This window comes from Colias eurytheme, chromosome 8 (assembly GCF_061535395.1).
Source record: "Colias eurytheme isolate Ceu_HAF_F1 chromosome 8, ilColEury1 Martin Lab GWU primary, whole genome shotgun sequence".
Lineage (NCBI taxonomy): Eukaryota > Metazoa > Arthropoda > Insecta > Lepidoptera > Pieridae > Colias > Colias eurytheme.
Window position 1 is genome coordinate 8,461,424 of NC_142987.1, and position 23,360 is coordinate 8,484,783.

The 23,360-nt window shown below is 33.9% G+C and overlaps 3 protein-coding genes and 1 long non-coding RNA gene across 4 annotated transcripts in view; 3 read left to right on the forward strand and 1 right to left on the reverse strand.

Annotated features, from left to right (window-relative positions):
* Positions 1 to 533: 533 nt before the first annotated feature.
* On the reverse strand, positions 534 to 10,365 carry Nasp (Nuclear autoantigenic sperm protein). Its single transcript, XM_090104869.1, has 9 exons — positions 10,175 to 10,365; positions 9,688 to 9,860; positions 9,144 to 9,247; positions 8,663 to 8,826; positions 7,323 to 7,416; positions 6,382 to 6,519; positions 5,696 to 5,770; positions 5,006 to 5,244; positions 534 to 2,034 (listed from the first exon to the last, which is right to left on the reverse strand). Exons 2-9 carry the CDS (start codon positions 9,858 to 9,860, stop codon positions 1,852 to 1,854), a joined length of 1,170 nt encoding a protein of 389 aa, XP_089960995.1. The 5' UTR covers positions 10,175 to 10,365; the 3' UTR covers positions 534 to 1,851.
* On the forward strand, positions 10,341 to 10,951 carry LOC149906677 (uncharacterized). The gene is made up of 2 exons (XM_090104456.1): positions 10,341 to 10,368; positions 10,464 to 10,951. The coding sequence occupies exons 1-2, from the start codon at positions 10,341 to 10,343 to the stop codon at positions 10,949 to 10,951; spliced, it is 516 nt and encodes a 171-aa protein (XP_089960582.1).
* A 3,173-nt stretch (positions 10,952 to 14,124) lies between these two features.
* Positions 14,125 to 23,360, forward strand: part of LOC149906678 (uncharacterized) — a 37,970-nt gene continuing 28,734 nt past the window's right edge. Inside the window, exons 1-2 of the mRNA XM_090104872.1 lie at positions 14,125 to 14,477; positions 17,852 to 18,074. Coding sequence (XP_089960998.1) covers positions 17,983 to 18,074 — 92 coding nt within the window. The 5' untranslated portion in view covers positions 14,125 to 14,477; positions 17,852 to 17,982. The remainder of the gene's footprint in view (positions 14,478 to 17,851; positions 18,075 to 23,360) is intronic.
* On the forward strand, positions 21,870 to 22,600 carry LOC149906679 (uncharacterized). Its single transcript, XR_016456990.1, has 2 exons — positions 21,870 to 22,108; positions 22,416 to 22,600. It is a non-coding gene; the product is annotated as an uncharacterized LOC149906679 (long non-coding RNA).

Sequence of the window (23,360 nt, forward strand, 5' to 3'; positions counted from 1 at the left end):
TATGTATCTTGTACATTCATTATGCTGTCTCACTGAAGTTAGTTATGTACATAAAAAATTGTTCTTATGTTGCTACAAACTTAAAAGCTGGGTGTAAAAAATTGTTTGAAACATAACCAGGATATTGTCTGGCAACAAATCATTATAATTAGTGTTTAACATCACTATTCACTAAAAAAAGATCCGATACGTAACACCCAAAATCCCAACTACTTCAACTCATGTGACTCATCGTATAAATAAATAACGTCTACAGTTTATTTTTATCACCAAAAAACTCTAGTCATGCAAATTGATAAAGTTTTTTCACGATTTGCGAATGGTTATCGTATTTGTATAACAAATCGTTATAAATTATCGTATTTGTAGACGATGTTATTATAGAATCTATTTTGATCGTTGAAAACTTGAAACGGATAAAATTTATTGTATTTTAAATACGAATTGCATTGAAAATAAATTAACAGGTATATGAGGCATTGAAATTATATTAAACTATATATGAAATGGAAAACAAAAATAAAAGTAACGTATAAATGTGTATGTTTAATAGTTACCTTAAATACAACATAAATTTAAATTACATATTATCTTAATCACTAATCTTACAAATTAAATATTTTTAGCCTTCAGCGAAAAAAATGAAGCAATACAATTCTCAGTCAAAACAATTTATCAAATAATAATTTAGAATAAATACAGTCAAGAGATTTTCTTTTTCATTCATCCGTTTTAATTATTTAATTTTAAGGCAATGTTACACTTAAACCTATTATGTACTTACCTTATAAATACACAAAAAATATAAGGACATTAATTATTATTTATTAGACTTTAGAGCTATAGATAGGGCTTTTCTAGGTCTATTTTTCCACTATCCCTATCTTTATCCAACACGAAGAAAAACCCTTCACTAGAACGAGAAAGGTTGCTCTTTTTAATAAGAAGTTATTGGTCTGCCAACTGCAACATCAGGATATTCTCGATCTAGTTAAAGATATTTCTAAGGAATTAAAAAAAAGATGAAAATTTATGTCTCTGGATAATAAAAGTACATAAAGATTAGTCAAGTTGAAGGAGACTAAAAATTTCCAAAAGCATGAGACTGGCAGTTACATATTATAAAAAAATAAACATGAAAAATTCTTAATATGACATTGGAAAATAAAATTTGTCTCCTGTGGGGTTTGATCTCAATCATAAAGTGAAGGTTAGATACATACTGGATAAGGTCTAATTCTCGTTATTTACATATTTAGGCTTTTAAAGGGTTTTACTTTTACATCTATATAAAATAATTAACACGCACTCGTCAAATAAGATGCAAATTACTGTTGTACGCTTTTTAAAATTATTATTCTCATACAATACACCATTATTTGTTGTCTATGGTTTAACAAGTCGTTAAAGTTTCTAGTAATTTCTGAAAACTGAAACATTACTCTATTTTAAGATATTTAATCTTTTTACGAAAACATAGTAACATACGGTTTTGCTTTTAGATAGTATCAGGAGAATGCGTGTTCAAATCACGTCGGGGTTACCACTGTGGAGGAAGGAAGGTAGGATTCCTCCATTGATAAACAAGTCTACTCGACTGGCCGGCCGTTGAACCCCTTAAGATATTTAATCTAAAGCTTTCTTTATCAGTAACCTGTAAATTTCAAATGAATATAACCTCATAATTAAGTAACAATTCAGTATTCATAATCAACACGTTAAAAAAAACGAATTGGTCAAACACCATAATATGTATGTGTCAATTTATTCATTTAGCACTCACACCAAAAATGGTTCTTTACTGAGAGCGTAGTCCACAATTATTTTACATAGATAGGTGTTAAAACTATTTCACGTATTGACTTTTTTCGGTGCCGGTTCTTCGGTTTCACTGGGCTTGCGTTTCCTCTTGATGAGATGTGAAATATCTGAAGCCGCGGGCTTTGGTTTAGCCTCTGATGATGAACTGGCTCCGTTGCTTTGGGATTTCTCTCCATTTGAAGGACAGAGTGTTTCTCGTACTCTTTTTATGGTCTGGAAAAATTAGTGTTATGTTTTAGATTCCATAATTTATATTAATAGTATATCTATTCTCTCATAATCTAATATCTCGGAGAACAGCTTTACTAAATCAGATTTATGGACAAAACTGATTTTAGATTCGTTTTGCTTTGCAGCTTTAGCAAACTAAAGACTCGGATGACAAATGATAACTTATACTTTCAGAGCTTTTCTATCTTATTTATCCATAAATCTATACAAATAGTTTATAGCTGAAGAGTTTGTTTGTTTGAACGCGCTAATCTCAGGTCAGATTTGAAAAATTATTTCGGTGTTAGATAGTCTATTTATCGAGGAAGGCTGTAGGCTATATATCATCACACTAAGACCAACAGAAGTGGAAGCACTGCGGGTAAAACCGCAGGGCACAGCTAGTTTCTAGATATAAAGAATGAGTTTTGCTTATTGTGTATATGTCATTTTGAATATTAGACATCCAGTTACATAATCGGTGAATTTTAGATTGTAATTATTGAAATTCCTATGCATTCATGCATATTTGATTGCAATCAAATAATTTTTTTTATGGCATAGTTCATGATTTAAATAATATATTTATCCAATTATGATCTACCAGTCCAGAAGATGCCAGGAGCAACACCTTTCTTTACAGCAAAGCATTTATTATAATAGAAAATCTCCTTATTTATAATTCATAAATTAATTTACTATGCTTCAACAAAATGCTTTGTCATTAAAGATATTAAGTGGGGCTAAATTTAAAAGTTAATTTTATATGATCAGATGGATAATATGAAAGATGGAAAATCCATGGCATGTAATTGGTTAACCATATTGTTTTCAGGCATCATAACTTTAAAAAAAATTTTGGAAAAATGATATATTTTTAAAAGAGCAATTTTATAGTATCTTGAATACCCTCTGTAGAAACTTTTTTGAACCAATGGTAAATATTAAATTACATATTAAGATTATTTCCTTTAAAATCTGCCTCTCTCAAACAATCAATATCAATTTTTACAGATAAAGGTTATAAAAAAACATCAATGGCCACACACCACAAACAAAAACCACATGGCCATCAATGTATTGGGTTCGCTGCAATAACAACACGCGTTAATTTCGAACATGTTTATTTAAAAAAAAAATCACAATACAAAAATGGCCTTGTGGTATATAACAATACAATGTTACTTATATACTAACCGCTAAAGCGTCGAGATTAAGGCACTGACTATAACATAATACTGACAACAATTTAGAATTAATTTTTATTGTTACAAGAGCATTGCTACTGACAATTTTATTGAGATTAATGAATATATAACCATAAATGTAAATTGAACAAAAAAAATGGCAATATTTTATTAAAACCGAAAATTTACTCATTCAATAATAAAATAAAAGTATTATTTCAACAATTAGATGGTAATATTATTAAAAAGGCACTCATACATATAACATTTCACAAAAATTAGCATTATGTCAGATTTCAAAGATCAGTCTTGAGTCGGCAGTCAATATATATGTCACGGCTAAAGGTAGGTGAGAACATAAACTTAAGATTAGCCGGCTAAACTTAGGTTTATTTTCGACGAGGTGTTAATGTTAGTTTGTTCTATCTTTAGCCGGCTAAACTTAAGTGTAACCGCAGGCCCGTGGCTAAAAATGTCGGGGTGGGTAGATTTGGTTAGCGCCGGGCCGGTGGAGGGCTTGAGGGGCCCGCACAGTGCCAGAAAACACTCGCCCTGTTCCTTACATGTATTATAGTAACCAAATCTACCCACCCCGACTCAGGGCAGAAAGCTGGTGGCTAGGTTAGGTTAGGTTAGAACTCTTAAGACCCGCACGAGCCGAGCGAGCGCAGCGAGCGTGCTGCGGCAGCAGCCGGCGAAGTGCCAGAAAACACTCGCCCTGTTCCTTACATGTATTATAGTAACCAAATCTACCCACCCCGACATTTTTAGCCACGGGCCTGCGGTTACACTTAAGTTTAGCCGGCTAAAGATAGAACAAACTAACATTAACACCTCGTCGAAAATAAACCTAAGTTTAGCCGGCTAATCTTAAGTTTATGTTCTCACCTACCTTTAGCCGTAACATATATATATCTATACTAATGAGTATTATCAGTCTATGGAATTTTAAAAATGTTACTCGCGCCAATAAAGAAAGGAATGGAAAATGGTGGTGAGGAAGCAAGACAGCAATACATGAGTTCTTATGTGTGAGAGAGACAGAACATCAACACAATTTACGATTCCTTCCTTTATGAGCATCGGTTATGCCAAATTTGGCATAGTGATTGGCAGAATACTTATCAACTAATAGTCAGCCTTGGGGATATTTAAGCCTAAGAGATAGCAGTTACATTATGGTTATTACGGTTCATAATAAGCAGTAATAAGGAGGGAATTAGTTTGTAATTTTATGAAGTTATTTGTCTATTCCTACAATTATCTTGTAACAATTTTTAACACTAAAATAGGAATGCAAACATCACAGGAACAATTTCACCTAACACTAATTAAAAAAGGGATGTCAAAAACACACAACTTGTAATCCAAAACATTAAAAAACATTAAATCTAACCTTATTCACAATCAACTTCATAAAACTACACACCTAACCATACTAGTTAGATACGAAACAAGAAGCTTATAACTAATACACTGGAGATTGCACTATGACCATTAACTTGTAACAAGAAAATATGACGTTGAATGACGCCTGTATGTTTTTTTATCCCTTTCACACCTAACTTGGCAAGTGGGTGTGAAAGGGATAAAAAAACATGCGGGCGTCATTCAAGGTCATATTTTCTTGTTACAAGTTAATGTTCATATTAAATGTCCAGTGTATTAGATATAAGCTTCTTGATACGAAACTAAGCCTCAACTTCAATATGGCACATATTTTTCTCCCTTATAATCATGTTCCGCAACATGTCTCTAGTCTGCTCAATGCATTCACAGGGTCTTACCTCGGCCTTATAGTCCATCATGTCTTGAATTTTTTCCTGTATTTCCGGTAATAATTCCTTCAACTCCTTTATTTCTCCCTCAACCGAATATAAGGGATCTGCGGAGTATTTCTTGACTGTAGCATCGTCAGTTGCGGTAGGACTTTCCAGTGATTTGATTCTAGTTTCTAGAATATTCGCCGCGTTCTTGAAGTGTGTGATCGCGTCTTCGAAGTTTGACGCGAGGGAATTTGCGAGACCTGCAAGTAATGCAAAATATTATAATTAAAAAAGATTTCCTACAAATTAGCTGTATGTTATTTAATAGTCAAATGTCTATTACTGGCCAAAAAGTTTTTCAATATTCAAGCATGGAAAATGGAATTTACTTTTTATATAGAATAGTTTATTTATAGGGCCGATTTTTCAATGCTTGGATAAAACTTATCCGTCCAATAAAGTATTACACGATAATATTAAAATGTCACGTAAACTGTCAAATACTTGCAATTAGAATACGTTTTTAAAATGTTAGTTTTATACATTATTCGACAAATAAGTTTTATCCAAGCATTGAAAAATCGGCCCTTAGAAGAAATAATTATGACTCATTATTTTTAAAAAATTTAAACTTTAGTGAATATACATTATTTGAGAATTGTATTAATTTATCAATTAAATCTCTACTATGTACAGGACAACCAAACTTACCAATTTGATAATGTGTTTCAGCGATGCGCCTATCATCACTGCGGTACAGTTCCTTTTGAATTTCCAAACAGCTTACTGTAAATCAAATTATTACCATTCAATTAATTATAAACACCATATCTATACTAATATTATAAAGAGGAAAGGTTTGTATGTATGGTTTTCACGCATAAACTACTGGACCGATATTGATGAAATTTGGCACAGACAATCTTTAGACCCCGAGAAAGAACATAGACTACCTTTTATGGCGAAATATGCACGACGGGCGAAGCCGGGGCGGACCGCTAGTGTTTTTATAAAATTGACAGACCAACCAACAAGAGAACATGGGAGATCACCATTTAATTACACCTAACCATACCATACTTTATTTAAATATTTAATAAAAATGTTTTTACACCTCAATGAATTAACATAAATGCCTACTTCATATTTTTTGGTTTCTTACTTCATAAAAAATTTGGTTGTCTGTAAAGTCGATTTACTGACGATAGTTGAACGTGACAACGTCCGATTGTGCTTCTTTGTCGCTCGTTCCGCGCTCTCGCTTGCACTTCAAGCCTTACATGGAACGCCTCAGAGCGAGGTAACGCCGCATGAGTCATGTTTTTTCGTGCGTGCAGCCGGCTCTATCGAATTATAAGACGTTGTCACGTCAAAAATTAAACAAAAACACAACTTACGCATATCAACAACAGCCTTGTCATATGTTTCACTCTCGAGAGCAACTTCACCGAGTGCAAGATGGACATCAGCTAATAATGTACGAGCAGCTTCCGCTTTCGATTGTGCGCGACGCTCTAGTATGCTTCGGGCGAGATCTGAAATTGTAATGTAAATTATATTTAAGATAAATTAATTTTTGTAATGAAATAACAAGAGTTAGCTTTAGAGAGAGACATTTTCAAAGAATTCTTACAATTCACTTATTCTAACGTTTCACAATAACACATAAACTTGTACACCTTGAGAAAAAAAAAATTAAAGAATTTGCGGGTGAGTGGAGATTATTTTGTGCAATAATATCGTCTTATTACGGTATGGCTGTGTTCGTGAGGAATGTTAACACGGATATAAAGCAATTCAGTAAGCAATTCAGCAAGTTATGCAACTTCATAAAACTAAATTTCTTTGAACTGAAAGTAACGCAATAACCACAATAATACAAAGATTATGTGAAGTCCATAATTTACTTGACAATACATATTTTTACTTAAAACACTGTATATATAAAAGTTGTTAGTATATATGTATGGTGTATGGTGTTAAAGAATGGTATAAATTATGTTTGTGCAAGTGTGCACTATATAAAATGTAATCAGATTTTATTACAAAATTCGATGCACAAAAAACTTTAACTATAGAATAATATAATAGTTTAAAAAAAACCTAAAAAACACCCATTTAGTTCGGTTTTCTATAAAAACCGTGTTTTTTAGTTTTTTTTAATCATTATTTATTTTATCAAATCAGTGTATTGTCATCGGTCCTCAATAAATCTAAAAAGTTTGAACGAAATCTGGCCGTTTAAAGTGGGTCAAAATTGCGCCCAAACAAGTTGGTTACAAACAAACATACAGGTGAAGCTAATAAAAAGCGTGTAAAAATACAATATGATTCTTACCTAACATTTCCCAAGCCAGCTGCAGATTGTCAACATCATCTTCATTGTCAAGGTTCACCATTGATTCATCATTAGCTTCTCCATTTGATGTACCCTACAGAAAGATGTAAATATATATTAGTAGCGGTCCGCCCCGGCTTCGCCCGTGGTACATGTTTAAGTTTTCTCTACATAAGAACCATCCTCGTACTTCAAGGAATATAATAAAAAAAGAATTATCGAAATCGGTTCAGCCGTTCTCAAGTTATGCGCTTACCAACACATTTTGGGATTCATTTTTATTTTTTATATTATAGATTATTTTCTAACAAAATGAAACTGTTCTCATTTATATTTTAAACACAATTAAGTTATGCTTAAACGATCGAATCTATTCTAAATACCATAAACATTTTAAAATATAAGTATTAAACTTACAATGATAAATGATTTTCTCTATGTAATATCTACGACAGTAGATACTCTCACCACAAAAATAGGGAATTAAATTATTAATATCTAATGATTAAAGGAGGTATAAAATATATACCCCGCATCATACAGAAAAAAGATTATTACAGTCGAACTTTGTTTGTTAACTAAAAAAGATTGCATAGAACATTTTGTTCTTCTTTAATACCAGTCTATGTCTAATCCCAATTAATTCAGTTAATCTGTGTTCTACTGTACTTTTATTTTACTAGGTTTCCGCCCGCGGCTTCGCCTGCGCAGTCAATGAAAAACCCGCATAGTTCCCGTTTCCGTGGGATTTCCGGGATTGCATCATTTTCCCGGGATAAAAAGTAGCCTATGTCCTTTCTTGAGTATCAAAATATCTCCATACCAAATTTCATGAAAATTGGTTCAGTAGTTTAGGCGTGATTGAGTAACAGACAGACAGATAGAGTTACTTTCGCATTTATAATATTACTAGCGGTCCGCCCCAGCTTCGCCCGTGGTACCTACATGTTTATACTATCCTATCTCTCAAGTTGGATCGAACTGCACATGGTGTGCGAATTTTATTATAATCGGTTAAGTGGTTTAGGAGTCCATTGAGGACAAACATTGTGACACGAGATTTATATATATTAAGATAATATTAGTATAACTTGATTTCCACCCGCGGCTTCGGCCGCGTTTTCAAAGGAAAACCCGCATAGTTCCCGTTCCCGTGGGATTTCCGGGATAAAACCTATTCTATGTGTTTATCCAAGTTACCCTCTATATGTGTGCTAAATTTCATTGTAATCGGTTCAGTTGTTTTTACGTGAAAGAGTAACAAACATCCATACATCCATACTTACAAACTTTCGCCTTTATAATAGTATTAAGATTAAGATTAGTATGGATTAACTTACAGGCTGTTCATCCTGTGTGCTACTCTCTGGTTCTGGAGCCTCTGCCTCCGCTTCATCTTTCGTGGTGGACTCTGCTTCGCCCTGTTCCACTTCTTTCTCTGTGACATCTCCATTCGCTTCACTCTGTCCTTCCATAGCATCGTCATCTCCGTTTTCTTCTTGTTCTGTTTATATTTAAATTCATGTGAGATAATATAATATAGTAAAAAAAGCTTGAATAAAATGGTATTGAGGAGAACGGATTCACAACCTTGTAGTTTCTCAAAAAAGTGGTAATGCAAGACATAGAAATTTTCCTTTAGTTATTAACCCATTGAGCCCGCCGATCGGTCCACAACACAATAGATTTTCTATTGTGTCGTGATTCCAGGGCGTGAGTTATTAACAGAAAAGACACAAGAATAACAATAAATAAATTGTAAGTTACCCAGCATGTTTCTACTCAATGCTTTAAAATAGTTAATAATAAAATCAAACATACCATCATTTTCATCATCATCATCTTCAGCATTATTTGTTCCTGGCATACCATCTCCAAGGACACCATTTTCTTCCCTCGACAAACCAAGAAGAGCTTTGCCATACCTAATAAAAAACATTCATAATATACAAAACAACCAAAAATGATTTTAAATGTTATTAAAAAATTTAATTTAATGTTCATATTATTAAATTCGCTTTACAGAAAGTTAACTGAGCTTTATGTTATCACTACATAGTATAAAACAAAGTCGCTTTCTCTGTCCCATATCCCTTTGTAATTTGTATGCTTAAATCTTTAAAACTATGCAACGGATTTTGATGCGGTTTTTTAAAATAGATAGAGGGATTCAAGAGGAAGGTTTTAGTATATAATTTATTAGGTTTTAGACAAAGCGGGCGAAGCCGCGGGCGGTAAGCTAGTTTATTACAAGCAAGTCTATAATTCTGCTACACAAAGACCTCCACCCATAACAACCATAAATTACACAATTATTACTAAATACTGGCTGAAAATCATTGTGTGTAATAAAATAAGACATTACCATAAATACGCCTCAGCACATTGGTCTGCAGTGTCACCATGTTCCTTGGCTAGTTCCTCGCAAGCCTTAGCCAAGCTCTCGACAGCCGCTCCATAGTCCCTCACGGCAAGATGTCGGCGACCCACTGCCAATAATTCCGTCGGAGTGGTAGGCACTTCGGATACTTCAGCCATCTATTTAAATTATAAAACAAACAATCAAACAATGGCCGAACGTATTTGACCCACAAACAAGTTTGGTAAAAAAAACAAAAACTATTTTGCCGGCAAACTGTAACGGTTACTTTTGACATTTACAATTATTACAATAGAACTTTTACACGTACCACGTGGACAACAATAATGTGAAACTTTCTAATTTAAACTTGTTTGCTATTGATTGTGGATTTTAACAACTTATATGCAATAAAATCGTTTTTATACAGTAAATTCAACACAATTAAAATGCGAGAAATTGTACGTTATACCTGTTTGTCCTATCAACTCACCTTTCAAACAATTAAGCCAGGAATAATTTAATATTAGGTTTTGCTCGTATCTCCAATTATCTTTTCCTTTTTCCACTGAAATGTTCGCCGAGTTAATGTGGAAAATATAAATTAAATTCACTAAAAGCAGCGTCGTGTAGCCGATGAACGTGATCTCTCGTAAATAATGGCCGACACGGCGACACCGTTGAGGGGTGAAAACTGAAAGTTGAATCATCTGTCACATGTCATGTGTCAATCATAACATTTTGTTGCCATAATAATAATTTTATTTGTTAAATAAACCTAGCAGCCAGGATTATCCACCAAGAGCTCGCTCTGAAGTATGGCCTTCTTGAAGGAAAAGTGCCTTACTACAAGTACGCGCCGGAGCCAGTCCTGGAAAATAACCGTGCCAAGTTGTACTGGGATCGGCCCATCATCACAGACAGGACTATTCTAGCGAATAGACCTGATATTGTGGTGATGGACCGAGCAACTTCTAGGATTTTCTTGGTAGACATCACTATTCCACATGACGACAATCTTGTTAAGGCCGAGTCAGATAAACGGCTCAAATATCTGGATCTGGCGCACGAGGTTGTCGAGATGTGGGACGGTGTGTCTGCCGAGATAATCCCTATAGTTGTGTCCACCAATGGGCTGGTTCCTGCCTCCTTAAAACAATATTTAAGGAGGTTGGATTTACCGGTAAAGCCCATGACAGTGGGGATACAGCGGGCAGTCCTTCTGGATAACGCTCGGATAGTCCGAAGGTTCCTCACTCAGTCGCCCTAGACTCCGGCCGTCTGGCCACTCAGCCGGAGTTTTTCTTCACACCGCCGCGAGGCGAGATACTTGCCCCCCCAAAATAAAATCGATGCATTCTTCCATAATTGGATATATTTTAATCCAGATCTATGTTTATGCATATATTCTAAAACAAAAATCGAAATTATGTAACGCCATCTGCGTGCGCTGGTGCAGTACTTACACAACTTTTTCTTTTTGTTTATGACCTTCGCAGTAATTTCACTTGTTTACTCTATACAGCCTAGTTCTATACCTATAGTCTATGCTTTCGATGTCTTCGTTATTCCCGCCACAGATTCCCGCGCTTTTTACTACGATGAACAATGTGTTTTTTTTTTTTTAGTTTTTACTTTTATCTAGTGTGTTTGCATTGTGAGATTGATTTTAATTTGTTACTAAGCAGTTGTTTATTTAGGCTTATGCCTTGCTTGCCTTGGGCCTTGCTTGCCTTGGGCCGCATCTGAGGGCCGCATTATATCGTGTCGACGTGTCTCTCACTCACAGTCCGCGTCCGAAGATTTGGATTTAAGAAAAACATCCTGAGAAAATGTTTAACCACCTAAAATCAAATGTTTGCATAATGTTGGTATGTGTATTCATATGTATAATACATAAGTACTATAAATTATTATAAATATACCTAAATGAATACCTACAGCTTATAGTTGCAAGTACTTGCAGCATCAAGTAGTGTCGTCAATTAGGTACTTAGAGTTCCACGAATGACAGTTTTACCAATGAATGATATAAAATTAACAATTTAGGTAATAACTAACTAATAAGTAACTATGTACAATGTACATATCTATAATAATCCTCATTTTCATTGATTAAGTATTTGATAATTTCATTTTATAAACTAATTTAACCAGGTAAGAAGCAATTTTATTAAGTTATTATTATTATTAAGTAACTAGCATTTCGACCACGGTTTCACTCGCGTGGACTTCAAAGTGTTTTATTTTGAGGATTTTCGAAGAAATGGCAGTTTGGGCATTTATGGCTGCGTGTATTCGAATTCCGTGAAATAGAAAACTAAAAAAACGCGTACGTACAACTTATTAAAAAAAACTTATTTAGAGCCTTAAATTCTTAATACCTACCTCTGTTTCATTTTTAAAGATCTATCCATATGACGTGTCATTTATTTAATGCATATTGGCGAATTTTTTTTTCCGGTTACATGAACATTGTAAGGATAACCACCCCTAAAATGCCCCTAAACAATTTACATAAAGATATTAAATGTACGTAGTATCTAAGTTGAACCTTAATATTTTGTCTATCACTGTACCTAAGAATTTTGTCACTATCGGCAAAATGAATTTTACCTGCGACGCACATTCAAACAGACAAAATAGACAAACAGAAAAAAAACCGGCCAAGTGCGAGTCGGACTCGCGCACCGAGGGTTCCGTACAAACCTGCAATGTTTTTTTTCACGGGTTAATGGCAATTAGATCTAAGTATTTGATATGAATTTCAACTTGATAGCGTTCATGAGGAAAAAAGTAATAAGTTTATATTTATTAAAAAATAAATATATATTTTGTAATGTAACTAAAAATTTAAGGTTTTCGGAATTTTTCCTTTATGTGTGCTATAAAACGTTGCTTCATGCCAAATTTCAAGATTCTAGGTCGACTGGAAGTACCCTTTAGGTTTTGATTCCCTTGCGAGTACTTGCGAGTTTCAAAATATGCAGCTAAAATTGCTGTTTCTTTTGATTGCGTTGACATAGAAGTTTGATTTTGTTACAGCTTAAAGGTATTATAGACCCGAGTATTTAGTATGAATTTCAATTTAATACCTCTAAGCGTTTATGAGGAAATGGGTAGTAAGTTTAAAATTATTAAAAAAAAATATATTATGTGATGTAACTAAAAATTTATGGTTTTCGTAATTTTTCCTTTATCTATGCTATAAGACGTTGCTTCGTTCCAAATTTCAAGATTCTGAGTTCACGGGAAGCACCCTGTAGGTTTTGATTCCCTTGCAAGTGTCGAAAATTTGCGGCATAAACGGCTGTATCTTTTGATTGCGTTGTCTTAGAAGTTTGATTTTTTCACAGCTTTAAGGGACAGTAGACCTGAGTAATTGATATAAATTTCAGCTTCATACCTCCACGCGTTCCTGAGAAAAAGGGTCTTGACAGACGGACGGACGGACGGACGGACAGACGGACAACAAAGTGATCCTATAAGGGTTCCGTTTTTTCCTTTTGAGGTACGGAACCCTAAAAACCAACTATTATATTTTCATCTAAGTATATTGCATACTAGCGATAAAACTTAAATAAAATCAATTTTTAAAGGGATATTAGTGAATGTAATGAAACAAAGAACGAATTATTTACATTCGATAAAATTTATACGTAAGCGCGGGAACCCGATCTCTATTCGAATGTCTATAGTGTCTAATTATGTATTCGACTATCGTACAAAAAGAGAACATCATTGGTACCTAAAAACGTGTACAAACTTCGATATTGGAATTCGATTCAGCGTTGACAATTGCTGGAATTGAATTGGATTTTCGATAAAATTCTATTTGTAATTAATTATGGTGCACCGTGCATCGTGCATCGTATAATGGCATGAAGTAGCTATCGACTTTTCCCCCGCCCTAGCTGTAGCGATTGTCCGCCCAATATTGCCGTAGAGTTGCTCCATTAGGACATACTAGTATCGAATATCGATAGGTATTATAGGTACGTAATATTAAGATTTGTACGTGGGGCATGTAAATTTTAACATCCAATACTAACAATCTTAATACTATTATAAAGGCGAAAGTTTGTAAGTATGGATGTATGGATGTATGGATGTTTGTTACTCTTTCACGTAAAAACTACTGAACCGATTACAATGAAATTTAGCACACATATAGAAGGTAACTTGGATTAACACATAGGATAGGTTTTATCCCGGAAATCCCACGGGAACGGGAACTATGCGGGTTTTCCTTTGAAAACGCGGGCGAAGCCGCGGGTGGAAATCTAGTAACTAATATAAGCTTACACCGAGCGCAGATATTATCGCCTCTTATCAATATTTTATTTTTCAATACGACTACTTCATTATTATTTAGGTCCTTATATAGTTTATCTATTACGGATAATAAATAAATGTAAAGAACAAATGTTCATACCGATCGTATAAAAATTGTTAAGTACCGACACCAATAACAGTTGCATTATAACTCCCACACGTGTGAACGCTTTCACTAGTCTAAAAAGAGAAGAAATAAAAAAAGAATCGACGTTTGAGTTTCCCCCGCCCAACACTACGTGCCGTTTTATTTTCTCGTTTTTCCAACCCCGTCAGTCTGTTTGTAATTCTCCGCTGGAGAGGTTCGCTCTCTGCGTCCGGTGACATCGCGAGTGAACAATCAACAAACCCTCCACACGCAATCACGGGTATTGAAAGAACCAGAAAAACTTTTTACAGGAAAATGTGACGGAAATTCGCGCATTATCCCAAATAATAAGGAGTGGAATCGCGTGAAAGGGGTAAGTACGATTTGTAGCTATTATCCGATATTCGTCACGATATGATACGATATAATGAGATAAAATGTATCATTTTGATTAGAAAGAAAATTAATGGTTTGAGGTAGTAGTTGGCTATATATATATCTGGAACGCACAATATAAATCCGACTGTAATTTTGTTTTATGTAGGAGACATTGAACTCTAATGAGATTAAAGTTACGGCAAACTCTTATCTTTGTTTTTATGAAATATGTTTTATCACATCTGATTTTATTTGATCATCACCTTATTATCACGGAGATTTGTATTTTGTCTGGCAGTTGGAAGTCCTAAATTATCTAGCTGTGTACAAGTAAACGGTAAATTATTTTCACAGGCTTTGGCAAAGCAAAGTATCTACTTAGAATGCCAACAAATCTAAATAATGTATCTGCATAAGGACCCTATACAACATTTTGTAGGAGGGTGCTTTATATTTTTATAAATAACGATTACTTTAATTAGGCAATTAAAACTACCTTCTGCACACAAGGCGACCTAATTACAACCGTAGGGAGGGTATTTTGTGTTCAAAACAAACGGGGTTTTCCCTCAAAGAATTATTTGGGGTGAGAAAATATTTACCAAAGTTATTTATGAGCTATGCATCTCATCGAGATATATTACTAGAGGGGTTATTCCAAACAAAAACATTGCGCGCGGCCGATGTGGTGGGGTACGTGTGGAACGAGCGAGGCGTGGCTTCAAGTTCAAAGATTAAGCAATGCGTGCAGATGCGACACATTGTGCAATCTGTTTACTCGGTACTATCTGGTGGTACTGATACTAGGGAATTAATAAAACGAGGATTTTATATTAAACTATGTATTTTAATTTCCTTTAAATAATATCAATTTATTAAGCTTTTGTCGTTTTGTGTAGTAATCAATAGTTTTATCAGTTTTTGCTTCATGATGTAATTTAAATGGATACGATGATTCAATGTTGATGGCGTTTACGTATAAGAAACTCACATTTTGAAAAATCTCACGCGAGATTCGAGGATGGGGGAGGGGTTGAATAAATTCTCACGACATCTCACCAGGGGGGGAGGGAGGTGCAGAAAATTTTAAAAAACACCTCACGTAATTTATGGACGCCCCCTTACTCGATCACAATTTTTGTAACTTTACTATAAACGGAACTACATTTAAAAATATACTTTATTTATTGAGTTATAAGGTTGCTTCCATTCTGTTTATTTACATTCTCAAAAACATCAATCGCTGCAGAGGTGGCTTGCGACAAAGGCGGCTTGTGTCAAAGGCCTCGGCGATATCATTTAAGAACATAATATTATGTACTTTAGGCAAACTTGTTATAAGATCTATTTTACTTTCTTATTAGTCCATTTGACAAGGATATTGGGTAAGATACCTATTGGAATAATTTTATTATTATGTATGTACTTATTAAATCCGCGAATAAAAAAAAATTTTAGTCGTGAATATAGAAATTGGGTCGCATTTTTTTAATCCGCGAATAGTGAAAACACGAATAAAGGAAGCGCGATTAAGGAACTTTTACTGTATTAGTTTCTGTGAATGTTGTGTTTATTTGTAATTGTTGTGCATAATCACTACATAGTATAAAACAAAGTCGCATTCTCTGTCCCTATTTCCCTATGTCCCTATGTCCCTTTGTACGCTTAAATCTTTGAAACTACGCAACGGATTTTGATGCGGTTTTTTTTAATAGATAGAGTGATTCAAGAGGAAGGTTTATATGTATAATAACATCCATTAAATAGTGGAGAAGTACTGTTATTTTTGAGGTTTCTAATATGATGTCGTAAATAATTACATTTTATCCGCTTACATTGCAAACGTAGGCTGAAGCCTACGAGTTTTATCAAAATAATGTAATAAGTATTGAACACATTGAAAAGGTCTACAGAAAAGTCCGCGATGGCATAGGTATGTCTATCTCTTATGGATAACCCACAATAACTTTTTTTTGTCATTTACTTTTTACTACAAATAATGGCTAATTTTCGAAGCGATTTTAACCAATACAGCATTAATCCTTAACCAATTAAATACCTTGAATACATTGTTCATTTAATATAGATCTATATGGCCCTTTACACCGTATGATTTAAGTGAATATTTTCGAAGATATTACAGATTTAAAAATTGCGGGGCGTACCGTTTGCGGCGGTACCGGCCGGCCGGGCCGCTATGTTTTTATATTCTGTAGTGTATTTAGTATCAGCATTGCACCCGTGCGAAGCCGGGGCGGGTCGCTAGTAATTTATAAATCCTATTGGAACAACTTGGAAAATTGGAACAAATTTTTTAATAAATAAAAATAGGTTAATAAATAAATATTACTTAATATAACCTACCGTTTTACTTTGCGTAGTCGGGTAAAAGTATAAATATTTAGGTACTACACCACGGTAATCTTTCCTAGTTGATATTGTATATACATAGTTAAAAAAATCCAGTTACATTTTTTTAACAGACTCATCGATAGTGTCACGTCTGTGCTGTTAGTCTATGAAAAATGGCACGAAACGCAGAACGCGTGGTGATTTTTCGCAAAATGATAACAATATTAGTAAAATGCATGACTTACTCATAATAAGGAAACTTACTGGTGAAAAGTCACTCCTCGGGCTTTGTTTGTATTATGGGAACTGTTAAAACAATATCTAAGCAAACACGAAGGCATTTTGAACAGAGCAATAACACGTGTTGACGCGGCAAGCGGGGGGCACAGTCCGACACAGACTAAAGAGACTTGTGATTCTTACCTCTAGCTCGTGTTAAAGAGAGTATAGTAGCGATCGCCTCTCTAGTACGTAGTACATTCTATCTCGATGATGCATCTACGATTTTTTTATTTCATCTAATAATAATTATTGTCCCTTAGAATTCATCGATACCTTAATTTATGCATCCTTATTTATTTAAATATTCAATTAGTTTTATACAAAGTTTATTATTTAAATAAAGTGTAACGGATAATATTGTATCTTTAACGTGTAATAACTACACAAAACGGTATAACGTCCGTATAAGGTAATATAGTCGCGATAACTACAAATTATGAACACCTTGAAACGTTAATTTCATAGATACCTATAATTTATTATTTCTTTCACTTAATATTCATATATGTCCCAAAGATATATAATATTATTTAAGTTTCATTTTGACTGACCATTAAATTGGCCAATTGCCTCATGAGCCTTAACAAAAAAAATAGCCGCATTAATTGCACCGTTCTCGAGTTTTACGCTTCGCAATACGTTTGGCGACCCATCTTTATTTCTTTTTATTTATATAGATTATATTATAAAGATCATAAATGTATATTCCCACTACAGCTGTATGATTATACACAGGAAGAGAGGCATGGTCCCAGCGACCAGATGAACGGATTTAGTATTGCCGGGGTCGACATAAGACTACGAAAATTGCTTCCCACGGCAGTCCGGCGCGCGCCTACATCGCCTACCACAAGCTGGGAGCCGATATGGAGGCCCAGACCGCCACGCCGCAGGGCGACTGCGAGTGCGGCGTGCATCCATCCGTCTTCTATCTACTGGCCACGCTGCTGCTCACTAGGTAACAACATTAACACACATACACACACTGTGCATATACGATCCAACATGGTGAAAAACCGCAGTTCGTAGCAGAAAGCGTAGCTCGAGCGTAGATGACTCATTCCTAATTTACCACTACAGATGCCCATTGGCCATTAATATATATATGGTTTAGCTTAAATGTACTAATGTACTAAATAATGGCTTTTGAATTGAACAATTTGGGAGATTAGTGTCAGGGAAAACCACGAGGTGAATATACGATTACGTAATCTGCATGCATCCACGTGTCTGATATTTGGCAAGTTCACTGCTCTCTAGGTAAAGGGGGAGGAGTTGCTTGGACCAATCCATAACGATCTCGACACGTTACATTGACGTTAAGTTTAAAGGATGATTCAAGCTACACCGTGCCGTATATGATAACAATACTACAATAAATAGATACATGTTGTTTATAAACTTAAATTACCGTATATATTTTACATAAGCCGGCATGCCTAAAAAAATCTTCTCATTTTAACTAAAAAACAACATACATACCTAGATTATTTTGTTTTTAGATAATGTATAAAACTATATGATAAACAACCTCAAAGCAATTTCGTTAATATCAAAGTCTATAGAAATGTTTCTTTTAGAAATTCGAGTGGATACTGAATACCATATATCTGCAGTACATATTTTATTTAAATATTCTCTAACAAGCACTAACCCAAAACTTACTCGAATACGCTCAGTAATAAGCCGCAAAACTAGATATGCAATTCGGAACTAAACCAAAGATATGTCAGTTTTAAGATATTTTCATTGAACATTTCGTATTGCATTTATAGCTCGAAAATTCACGAATAAAATATAAAGCAAGAGCTTGCTTGCTTGAGCCTGAAATTCTGATTATAATATTCATGTCACATATTGGTATCTGCAGTGCGCAGTAGACTTTTATAGTTTCGAAGAAATGAAGACGATTGAACTTGTACAATATTCACGCTCTTTGCACCCCTAATTCTTCTTTTAAATCGATTTAAAAAGAGGAGGAGTTAGAGAAATACCACCTCTGATTGGTTGATCTGATTCTTATTATTATTTTTATTTGTAAGCTGGTGCCTTCAGTGAGGTACCAATTAAATTTGGTGTAGTTCTCACAATTTGATTTCTTTCATAGTAATATTTTTAAGTGCGTTATGGAAATAATGAACATTCCGTGAACAAAGATAATGTACTTGTGTCAATATCAAAATACAGCTTGTAAAGTAAATTTCTACTAACTACTTAAAATTCACTGCCTCTATACGAATAGTTACTATATCTATGTTACCTATTAGTACTACTAATCCCTTGTAAAGACATGTTTAGGACTCACTCGCACAGTATTTCCTCAATGTCAATTCCGGCGTTATCGAATATCAATAGTATCGTTGATCGTTGTATATTTTTTTAGAAAGACAACAGAAAATTGCTGTATAGATCATAATGAGTTCATAATATTATGACAAATTTATTTTTATTTAAAAGACAATTTATTGCGCCTTGCGGTTACAAAATTTTAAAAAATAATAAAATGAAATCATTACATATTCAATTTTATAAGCATGTCTTGAATATTGACTTATTACTTATAAACTTAATCGAGTGTTTCAATGTACTTAATTTTAAACACAATATTTATGAAAGTATAATATATTATGTAAGTACGTTAGCATCAATGCTAACAAAAGAATAAGTTGAATACACAAAGCGGCGTACATGAAAATAAACAAAGGTTTCGTTAGCAAACATAGACAGTGTAGACACGTACTACGTATGCTACGAAGCTACGAGGCTACGAAATTTCTACTACGGGAGAAACGTAAAATTTTACATACTACACTCGTTAAAATATTTGAGTTTAGGAATGGGTTACTCTCGTGTGTTAATTGCAGATAGTTTTATAGCCATCGCTTCGAAATGTAACGAGAGTTTAAATTAGTTATTTTATGTGCAGGCATTCGTTTATTTTTGTTAAAGAATTTCTAATTTATTTTACTTGCTTTAATCAGACTTATGAAAATTACATTTCTTCTTATATTATGTCGTTAAAACATCTAATAAATCTCACATTAGGTCTTTAGGAGTATGTCTCAAAAAGTAATAAAATCGTTGAACCGTTCTTGATAACATCTTAAGTAAGATAAATGATGCCCGCTTTTATTCTTACTCAATTTGAATATTTCTTAGCTTACCATTTTAAGTGACAAAAATTGTATTCAAATATATTATAAGAATATGCTTAATAGGATTATTCCAGTAAAACCAGAACGTGTAAATTCCCAGAGGCTACGTCAGGAACAGAATTGAGTGAAAGGTAGTTTACAAAGTGTTGAGAACTCTGAAATGTCAAAGGTAACGTCTGAACTGTTGTAAACTGAATTTCCATTTTAATTCACTTCTAAATAATTCTTTCATGATAGAAATTTATTCAAATGAAACTGTTTATAATATATTGTTGGAACTCAGCCAAATTATGAACGCGTATTTGTTTCATATTATTTACCTAAATAGGTTTATTACACACAGAAACATGGATGCCTTCGGTGCATACATTTCTTTCTTCATATTTCTTCCATGATTAGCTGTTATAGATGTACGTACATTCCACTTAATATACTATTAGTAATAACATTTCATGCTTATCAAATAATTGAATGAACGCAATAAAAGCAACAAATTTTACAATTATTTAATGCACCTCAAGAAAATTACATCAAATGAAATAGGCAGAGATTGAAAAATCTGAAAACTCATACCGCCATTTTACCTGCAGTACCGCCCACGAATGAAAAGAAAACACCTTAACAATTGGGGTGACTCATTAAACAATATCAACCATTCACCCTCTAAACTGCCTTTATTTAGGCCAAACACAGAACAATAAACAACGTTGGAGACTATTCATACATTTAAGTAACTATGAAAAGGGTTTCATAAGTGATTGTTTTGTAAAATAACGTGGGTTGAGAAAAGTACAGTGAAGATATTTTGCAGCTATTTCAATTCAAACCGATCAGATTAGTCGTGTCTACTGAGTACTGACTACTGTAACGTTACGAAGTTTCACTTCAATAAGTAAGTCATAATACTTATTGAAGTGAAACCTCTTTAGGCACGTTGAGAATAAAATTTCAAGGTTGCGTCATGGCTATACCGTCACGTCATGGAGTAATGCGACGATTTTGGCATCTTTGAATCTTGTCAAAAACTTTCACTTCTGACACGTGTGCTCGGCACACACTTTTTTTTACAGTCTAAGTTAACAAGAAAATCGTCATTTTTAGCAAAGATTGTACTCAATTACAGTATTGTGGCTTTTCTAAATCGCTATACATCAATCTATTTTAGCATTATACAATTACATTGTATTCATGGTAGTCTAGTTTTATTAACAACCACGCATTAAACTCGAAAGCCGTGAGATTATTAGCACGCATACGCGCGTAATGCGTGTACCATTAGCTTTGTATTTTATTGTCGAGCATAACTTCTGTCATTACCTACAATTATTATGATAACACTATTGAGTTTTGGATAAGACTATGTTTTTTATTTTAAAAAATGTAATAAATACAACGTGGCCTGAACCCTCATAGAAGGCCTGTCCCTGAAGTAGGAACATAATATATAAGTAGGTATGGATTGATGGGTATTTGCACAGGGTATTTGTATTAAACAAAATGCTTTCTCACCTTTAGCTGTACATACCACTGATAATTTAATACTATTGTACAAACCATAACTTTATGTAGCGCTTACATTATCTGTTCAAGCTATAGGTACATGCACAGAACAGTAAAGTAGATAGAAGTGTGATGTGGGCGTGGCCCACGTGTCACTTGTAAGGTAAGATCACCTAACTTGCTCTCATTTGTGCGCAGAAAAATATTCGAGTCGGTTGTCAGCTGTCAAACCTTTTTTCCGTATTTATTCATTAATTAGGACGTGTTGTTCGGTATAAGAGTGCAAAAATGATAGCAGACGAAATAATATCAGCAATGGAGGCATTTCATACCATCGGTAGGTAAGTCTTATTTTTATTTATTTTACATATAATATTTTATGTTATATCTTCGCTTGTAATTTGTCAAAATTGTATACAAATATCTAGTCAAAATGAACCTTAATCCGTAAGAAATTAGTACTATTATAGATTGAACAACAAACAAGAATTTCTGGAATATTATTGCAATAAACAAACGAATGTCGCTTTAGTGATGCTTGTGGCGCATATCGACAGTATCGATACTTTAGAAAAGACAAACATTATAAATATTAAATTTTATTTTATTTTTCCTTAGCTTTCATTAGTCCAATTTATTTACAGATTTCCCAAAGAGGCTAATTTAAAAGAGAAATGGATAAATGCAACGTGACGAGTTAACTGAATGCCGAACAGCACTAAGCAGTCTAACAAAGGCCATCGATACAGCAAACCTACGGCAGTTCCAAGATTTAAAATAATGCATATTTTCTGTTTGTATTTTGTAAATATAGATTAATACTATTCTATTCCGTTTTTTATTTAATAATTATAATATAAAAAGACGTACTTAGTAGTAATAAACATACTCCAAAATGTGACACATTATACTATACTCGTATAATAGAAATAAAAAAAATACACAAAAAATATTTATTTGTGAATTATCGATATCTCGATATCGATAACAAGGCTGACATCCCTCAGGGCATAGCATCAGATAAATATCAAGTTAATGTCATTAATGTTGAGTGACACAAATTTCAACCTTATCTCTATGTGTTGAGGTTCAAAGTTATATCTATCGAAAACTAACGCCCTCTGTTGTGGAGTAGCTGAATGTTTTTCGAATTTGGAATTTCTGTGCAATGAGAAACAAAACAGCTAATATACCTAGAGATGTTATACTAAAATAAACCGTAACATGGTGCGTTAGGGTACATATTGAAATGCTGAATTTATAACCTAAGTCAGTTTTTACTCAAATTAAGCTGTCCAATCAAAGGCATAGTTTACTTGTAGTGTACTGTATAACTATCGGTTTAAATGTGTGGGTTTGGCGACACTGGTTTTCATACTAATTATGACATTATCGCACTTCTATTTGTTTTTATTGTTCTGTGGGTACATGACAGTCTCAAAGGCTTTTCAGAAAGAATATGAAACATTTACTAGTTTATGCTAGTTACGCTATTGCCACTATAGCAGTATTAACCCAGTGCGGGCTGTTTCTAAGTGCTCAGCGAAGTAATTCTTCGTGTCAGACGGCTTCATGATAGGGCTGTCAAT

Excerpts from the sequence above, each read along its gene's own strand:
- LOC149906677 (XM_090104456.1), top strand. The coding sequence starts at position 10,341 with ATGGCCGACACGGCGACACCGTTGAGGG. Across the intron at positions 10,369-10,463 it reads CACGGCGACACCGTTGAGGG|CAGCCAGGATTATCCACCAA; the intron begins GTGAAAACTGAA and ends AAATAAACCTAG.
- Nasp (XM_090104869.1), bottom strand. The coding sequence starts at position 9,860 with ATGGCTGAAGTATCCGAAGTGCCTACCACTCCGACGGAATTATTGGCA. Across the intron at positions 6,520-7,322 it reads GCTGGCTTGGGAAATGTTAG|ATCTCGCCCGAAGCATACTA; the intron begins GTAAGAATCATA and ends TTACAATTTCAG. Across the intron at positions 2,035-5,005 it reads TGATGGACTATAAGGCCGAG|ACCATAAAAAGAGTACGAGA; the intron begins GTAAGACCCTGT and ends TAATTTTTCCAG.